The 7,837-nt window shown below is 53.9% G+C and overlaps 1 protein-coding gene across 1 annotated transcript; it reads right to left on the bottom strand.

The window, feature by feature from the left end:
* Window positions 1-6,945: 6,945 nt before the first annotated feature.
* On the bottom strand, window positions 6,946-7,837 carry POSPLADRAFT_1155051 (hypothetical protein; the record flags this gene model as incomplete). The annotated part of the gene is made up of 2 exons (XM_024486908.1): window positions 6,946-7,139; window positions 7,381-7,837. Coding segments are annotated over 2 exons (651 nt in total), but the record flags the coding sequence as incomplete, so codon positions are not given.

The following is a 7,837-nucleotide window of genomic DNA, read 5'->3' on the forward strand; positions in this document are numbered from 1 at the left end:
ATGCCCGCTGTCACAGTTTCCCTAATTTTACCTAATTTTTCCGCTATTTCTGCGGACATATCAAAGGGTATAGGGACTTATCCATACTTATCCGTCCGCATATGGGTACAGCTGCATATCTAAGGGGTTATCCGCTTAAATAAGCGACACATGATCTTGTTCTGGACACATCAGGCTGGACTCTGATGCCGGACCTTTTCTAGATAGAAACCAGACTCCTTCTGGACCATGACATCATTCTGACATCATAGGTAGGAGCTAGGCTCAGGCACTAGGCCATAGGCCGGTCAATTCTAGACCCTAGGCCCAGGGCAGGGCAGGGCCAGACTATGACATCATATATGACATCATAGAGCACATGATACTTAGTAATCCTTACCCAGCTAGGTACCAGGGGTCCATTACCGGTCCCTGGGGGGTTTTCCCTCATGTATATAAAGCAGCATCCTGGGGCACCCTGTCCCCCAGTTCTATTCACTTCGTTGTTGTGCTTAACAGCATTACCTCCCCCACACTTAAGTGCTTTATCTCCCCCCCTTACCATCAAGCTATAAGGTGGGTTTGTAGGTTTTGTGATACCCGCGCCTGGGCCACTCCATACTTCGCACAGCTTGCATCGGTGCAGATGGGTGTGCAAGGGGTCATGACCCCCTTCAGGAACAAAGCGGCCTTCACCGCTGCCTTTAAGGCCCGCTTCGGAAATCTCAACGATGAGGTGGCAGCACAAGTCGAGCTGGCGAAGCTCTGCGCGGACAAGTCGGTCCGCGAAAAACGCACTGCTGCGGAATTCTCCGTGCTGTTCAAGGGTCCGGCGGACCGTTCCGGGTATGGGGACCTGGAACTATGCGACAAGTACCTGAGCGGCATCCCCTCCCACGTGTATCGCAAGATCGAGCTCAAGACCTTCACCACGTGGCGAGCCGCTGAAAAGCGAGCCACTGAGGTCGAGCAGATCCTCGATATCAGCCGGGCCCGTCAGCCTAAGCTAAACAACTTCTTCTCGGCACGAGGCCGGGGATGCGGTGGGGCACGTGGTGGTGCACTCTTGTCGCACGGAGCTTCGGCCAGCATCAATGTGGCTGTCGGAAAAGGAGACTTCCCTGGCACTTGCTTTGGCTGTGGGAAGCAAGGGTACCGACACTTTGAGTGCCCCAATTGTAAGGACAAGCCTTACACAAAACGCGCCGATGCGTGGGCTACGGTTGCCTCGGGCTCCACCCAGGCGGCGACAAGCGCCCCCGTCGCTTCATCCTCAGCGAGTACAAGCACCGCTTCAGCGAAATTGGAAAGTTCCGAGCTGGCGGACTTAATAGCACAGATGAAGTCAATGCGCGAGGAGCTCGAGCATTATCGGGCCATGAAGGAGGAGTCTTTTTAATCTGGTCCGTGCTTCGTGCCGCATGTGTCAGGCCGCGTAATAATAATCTGTACAATGTATTGGCGACCGCAAATGTGTATGAATTGGACCACGGGTCCCAGCATTTCCACATCCCGGTGCGCCTCAAAGGAGAAAGACAGCACAAAGATATAGTTGCAATGGTGGACAGCGGAGCCACTACGAAGTTCATCAACAAGCGTTTCATCACGGAGAATCGAGTATGAACGTGGAAATTGAAAGAACCAATTCCGCTTTACAATATCGATGGAACACTCAATAAAGACGGAAGCATATCGGAGGTAGCCATGCTACAGATGCAAATAGGAGATCACATCGAGAAGACGGTGTTCACGGTCACGGACATAGGTCCAGAAGATGTGATTGTCGGGTTGGATTGGCTGCGAGAGCACAACCCCGAGATCGATTGGGAGTCAGGCTCCCTAAAATTATCACGATGCCCTGAGACGTGCAGTGCCAGGAAGACTGGCCAAATGGAGCAAGCAGCGACTGCGCGTGATACGGGGGTCAGGCCCACGGTGTGCAAGCATTCGCCGAAGTCCAAACGGTCGGTCATAGTTGCCTGCCGGAGTAAGATACTCCCGGACTTCGAAACCGAAGAAGATCCGGTGGAAGTAGAGTGGGATGAGACCGACTTGATCGAAGCCTGGGAGCAAGGTATCATGCTTCCCGGTGCTCCTCAGCTGTTCGTCACAGCAGGACATATGTACTCCCAGTTGTTTGCTGAGGAGGAGATCAAAAAGAAGGTCGTCAAGACCGCCGAGGAGTCGGTACCTAAACAGTACCACGAATTCCTGAATGTCTTCTCCAAGGAACCATCAGAACGGCTACCCGAAAGGAAGCCTTATGATCACGCAATCAAACTCGTGCCCGGCTATTCGACCTTCCACTCGAAGGTGTATCCTCTGTCGAACAATGAGCAGGAGGAACTCGACAAGTTCCTAAAGGAGCAGTTAGCGAAAGGTTATATACGGGAATCGAAGTCACCCATTTCATCCCCCTTCTTCTTCATCAACAAGAAGGAAGGGACACTTTGACCCGTACAGGACTACCGCCGGTTAAACGCGATCACCGTCAAAAATCACTACCCCTTGCCGTTGATCACCGAAATGGTGGATAAGCTCCGTGGCGCTACGCTCTTCACGAAGTTCGATGTCCGATGGGGATACAACAACGTCCGGATCAAAGCCGGTGACGAGTGGAAGGCGGCTTTCGTAACTAACCGGGGACTATACGAACCCCTGGTGATGTTCTTCGGCCTCACTAATTCCCCCACGACCTTCCAGGCGATGATGAACGAGATCTTCCATGATCTCATTGTCGGTGGCAAGATCCTCGTGTACCTGGATGACATACTCATCTTCTCCACCAACAAGGAAGAGCACGAGAAGGTCACACACAAGGTTCTGCATCGCCTTCAGGACAATGATCTATTCCTGAAGCCTGAGAAATGCGAGTGGGACGTCCCCAAGGTCGACTATGTTGGCTATGTGTTCGGTGGCGATGAGGTAGCGATGGATCCCACGAAGTTAAAAGGAATTAATGAGTGGCCGGTACCCCGGAACAAAAAAGATGTTCAGAAGTTCCGGGGGTTCTTCAACTTTTACCGCCGCTTCATTAAGGACTTCGCTAAGATCTCGCGACCACTCGACCGGCTCGCAGGGAATGACCTATGGCATTGGGGCAAGGAAGAACAGCACGCCTTCAATGAGCTCAAGCGGCTCTTCGCTACCACACTGGTCTTGGCGATGTACGACCCTAATTGGGAAACGCGCATTGAAGTCGATGCCTTAGGGTACACCACTGGCGGCGTGTTGATGCACAAGCAGGATGATGGCAAATGGGACCCCATCGCCTTCAGATCCCATGCGATGGATCCGGCACAGTGTAACTACGAGATCTATGATAAAGAGATGCTCGCGATCATTGAGGCGCTAGACGATTGGCGCCACTATCTCGAGGGGTTACCCAATCAATTCGAGATCGTCACCGATCACAAGAACCTTGAGTACTGGCGCACATCCCAGCATCTCACGCGTTGCCAAGCACGCTGGTCGCTGTTCCTAGCTCGCTTTGACTTCCGCATCACGCACAAGGCCGGGACGTCCAATGGAAAGGCTGATGCCCTGTCGCGTCGATCAGACCATCAGATCGGCGATGAGGACGATAACACCGATCAGGTGGTTCTCAAGCCAGAGCGCTTCCGCATCGCCTCCGCCCGGCGCGGTCATGCCTCGGTGACGGCCAATCAGTCACTTCTGAAGCGCATCAGGGAATGTTCAGAGAAGGATCGGGAGGTGGCCGAGGCACTTGAAAAAGTGCAGGACCTCGGGCTGCCCCGGCTGCAAAGGGGTTTTGAGGAGTGGAATGCCAAACAAGGGCTTCTGTTGTTCCGCGGGTGCGTGTATGTCCCAAAGAACGCGGAGCTCCGGCGGGATATAGTCAAGATCCACCACGACTCGCTGATCGCCGGTCATGGCGGTCGTGCCAAAACCCTGGAGCTTGTGTCGCGGAACTACTGGTGGCCAGGAATGTCCAAATTCGTCAATGAGTATGTAAGCACCTGCGACGTGTGCAACCATACCAAGACATTCCCAGCCAAACCCCAGGGTCCGCTGAAGCTGAATGAGATCCCCGAGCGCCCATGGCAGATCATCACGACCAATATGATCGTTGGCTTGCTGAACTCTGATGGATTCAACTCGATCCTGGTCACTGCCGATCGCTTTACCAAGCAGGTCCACTTCTCGGCCTGTCATGAGACCCTGACGGCAGAAGGTGCAGCAGATCTGTACATCCGCGATGTGTTCAAGCATCATGGGGCCCCGGCCAAGGTCATATCAGACCGAGGTCCCCAGTTTGCTTCGAAATATCTCCATGCGGTGTACAAGGGACTAGGGATCGAGCCGGCGCTGTCCACAGTGTTCCACCCCCAGACAGACAGCCAGACGGAGCGTTGGAATCAGGAAATCGAGCAGTACCTGTGTGCTTTCACAAGCCACAGGCAGGATGATTGGGCAAAGCAGTTGCCGCTTGCGGAATTCGCACTAAACAACCAAGTTCACTCCGCGACCGGGCATTCCCCATTCTTCCTGCATCAGGGGTACCATCCTGAGATCCAAGTGCGGATCAATCCGATGTCTGCAATGCCTGCGGCCGCTGATCGGCTCAAGATCCTGAAGGAGATTTGCGATGACACGTGCTCTGCGCTCGAGCTATCAGCCGAGCACATGAAGGTGTACTACGACAAGCACGTGCAGGAGGCACCGGTCTTTGTGCCGGGGGACAAGGTCTGGCTTGATGCCCGGAACCTTAAGCTGAAACAGCCGAGCAAGAAGCTCAGTCCCAAGCGCCTCGGACCTTATGCCGTGTGGCAAAAGCTCGGAGACTTGGATTACAAATTGGTTCTGCCGAAGTCGGTGCCAGTGCACCTGGTGTTCCATGTCTCCTTGCTTAGCAAGTACATGCGTAGCAAAATTCCGGGCTGGGAGCCAGAGGAGCCACCTACGATCGAGGTTGAGGGCGACGAGGAGTACGAGGTTGAGCAGATCAAGGATTTGAGGATCTTCCGGCGTCAGCTGCAGTACCTCATCAAGTGGAAGGGTTATGACGACTCACACACATCATGGGAACCGGCGCGCAACATTGCCAATGCGCCGGCCCTCATAGCCGACTTCCACTGGAAGAATCCGAACACCCCTCATCGCCTCAACACTGCGACATTTGGTGGTCTCAACTTTCAGCCAGTGCCTTTGCCACTGACTGAAGCACGCGGCCGCTCCGGGTGGGAGATGGGCAAGGGCGCCTCGCATGAGGTCATGCGCCGTTGAGGGGGGGGTAATGTCACGAGTTGACACGGCGTCTAGCCATTTTTTAATTTTTTCCTTTTCACGGGCTCAAACCCACGACCTCTGTACTACTTGCCTGATACGGACACATCATATCTACTGTACGATTAGATTAGATGGGGTGGCAGTGCGCGGCACAGCCCGGGCTCCGCTGACACAGCCTCTCTGACTCACCAGCCCCCGGGGCCGCGTCAGCATGCTGTGCACGGACCAGCTGCGCACGGACCAGTGCGCACAGCCTGCCCTTATTCTCCCCTATATATAAGCCGGCCTCTGCTGCCCTAGGGACCTCAGTTTTGACCTCTTGTCCCTAGGTCAGTAAGCACCCTTTGTATTTCTTTTCTTACCTCACTAATATATTAACTTGTCCCTAGCCTTAGGTTTGAGCGTTGCTCACCATCGCTTCGGTGAGAATCAGTCGAACGCCCCCAGCATCCTTTAGTCTGTGTTTCCCCTGTCGCTCGACCCTAAGTCACAACAGAAGCCCTTGTTCGGCATTCCACTCCTCAAAACCCCTTTGCAGCCGGGGTGGCCTGAGGTTCTGTGCCTTTTCAAGTGCCTTGGCCACTACGTGGTCTTTCTCCAAACATTCCCTGATGCGCTTCAGAAGCAACTGATCGGCTGTCACCGAGGCATGGCTGCACCTAGTGGAGGCGATGTGGAATCTCTCCAGTTTGAGAACCACCTGATCGGCGTGATCGTCTTCATTGCCGATCTGATGATCTGATCGATGTGACAGGGCATTAGCCTTTCCATTTGACATTCCGGCTTTGTGCGTGATGCGGAAGTCAAAGCGGGCCAGGAATAGCGACCAGCGCACTTGGTGACGCATGAGATGTTGGGATGTGCACCAGTACTCGAGGTTCTTGTGATTGGTGACGATCTCGAACTGATTGGGCAATCCCTCGAGATAGTGGCGCCAGTCATCTAGTGTCTCAATGTGTCGCGACTTGGGGTCAAGTGACTGGGGAAAACCTAAAACTGGGGGTGTCCGACTGGGTCTCACCGAAGCGATGGTGAGCCAAGCTCAAACCTAAGGCTAGGGACAAGTAGTTAGCATTGAATAAGTAAGTAAGTACAGGGGCTTACTAACCTAGGGATAAGAGGCCGAAACTGAGGTCCCTAGGGCAGCAGAGGCTGGCTTATACACAGGGGAAGTTTAGGGGAGGCTGTGCACACTGGTCCGTGCACAGCTGGTCCGTGCACAGCATGCTGACGTGGCCCCGGGGGCTGGTGAGTCAGAGAGGCTGTGTCAGCAGAGCCTGAGCTGTGCTGTGCACTGCTGCCCATCTAATCTAATTGTACAGTAGAGAGTGATGTGTCCGTATCAGGCATGTAGTACAGAGGTTGCAGGTTCGAGCCTGCAAAAAGGAAAAAATTAAAAAATGGCTAGATGCTGTACCAACTCGTGACACAATGATCACGAGCATCTCCTTATCATAGATCTCGTAGTTATGCTGTGCTGGGTCCATCGCATGGGATCTGAAGGCGATGGAATGCCATTTGCCATCATCCTGTTTCTGCATTAATACGCCGCCGGTGGCATAGCCTGAGGCGTCAACCTCAATGCGCATCTCTCGATTAGGATCGTACATCGCCAAGACCGGTGTGGTAGTGAAGAGCCGCTTGAGCTCATTGAAGGCGTGCTGTTCTTCCTTGCCCCAATGCCATAGGTCATTCCCTGCGAGCTGATACAACGGTCTACACTCCTATATAGATGCCTGACTCGTAGACGACGAGCGAGGGCTTATGGACAGTGCGTCGTCCTGAAGATCGAGCGAGGAAGTCGAGAATGACCACTACCCCAAGCGAAGAGGAGCAGAGACTTGGATGAATAACCAGGTCGAACTTAGGGTTCGACCGATTAATGGTACAACTACTTATACAAGTACCGACTACGCACGGACCGTCGTGTCTATGTGGTCGTGTTAGTGAAGAAAGAAACGTAGTGGTACGATACCAGGCACAAAGTGCGCACGGACCCCATTATGTAAGCTACATAATGTTCAACCTGCGGGTGAGCGCTAAGACAGGCGCCAGTATGGGCACTAGTAGTACAAGGAATAGAACGGAAAGACAAATGTTTCATTACCCCCCTACCAGAGTCGAAGTCCCATTCGACTACTTACTGTTCACCATCTCCATACAACTCCCAATCTACGCCGTCGTCCTCTTCTTCGTCGAACCACTCCTTACGCGCGTTCCTCCCTACGTTCATCCATTCCTCGCCAGAGAGGTGCTTCTGATTCGGCCAGGAGCTGTCCCACGTCCATTGAGTGGTGTCTGGTGTCCAGTCGGGATCGACTTTGCGAAAGACGACGGGTGTATCGGGACGGGGGCGCGAAGGTCCCGCGACGGGACTGGCGGGGGGTTCGGGGTTAGCGCTACGCGGTGGAGGGATGGGTATCGCTTTCGTCTGCCTTTCTTTCTCCTTCCTCTCCTTCGCCTCGTTGATGATTCCTTCGAGAAACACGTTGTCGACGACCACCCCCACGCGTCGCGCAGGTTCTTCAGGTGGTGCGGATACGTGTCGTTTCATCGGCCTGGTTCCGCACTCTCGCTCCAGGTGTCCAGGGGCTTCTTTTCCGCATCC

Source organism: Postia placenta, assembly GCF_002117355.1.
Source record: "Postia placenta MAD-698-R-SB12 unplaced genomic scaffold POSPLAscaffold_16, whole genome shotgun sequence".
Lineage (NCBI taxonomy): Eukaryota > Fungi > Basidiomycota > Agaricomycetes > Polyporales > Adustoporiaceae > Rhodonia > Rhodonia placenta.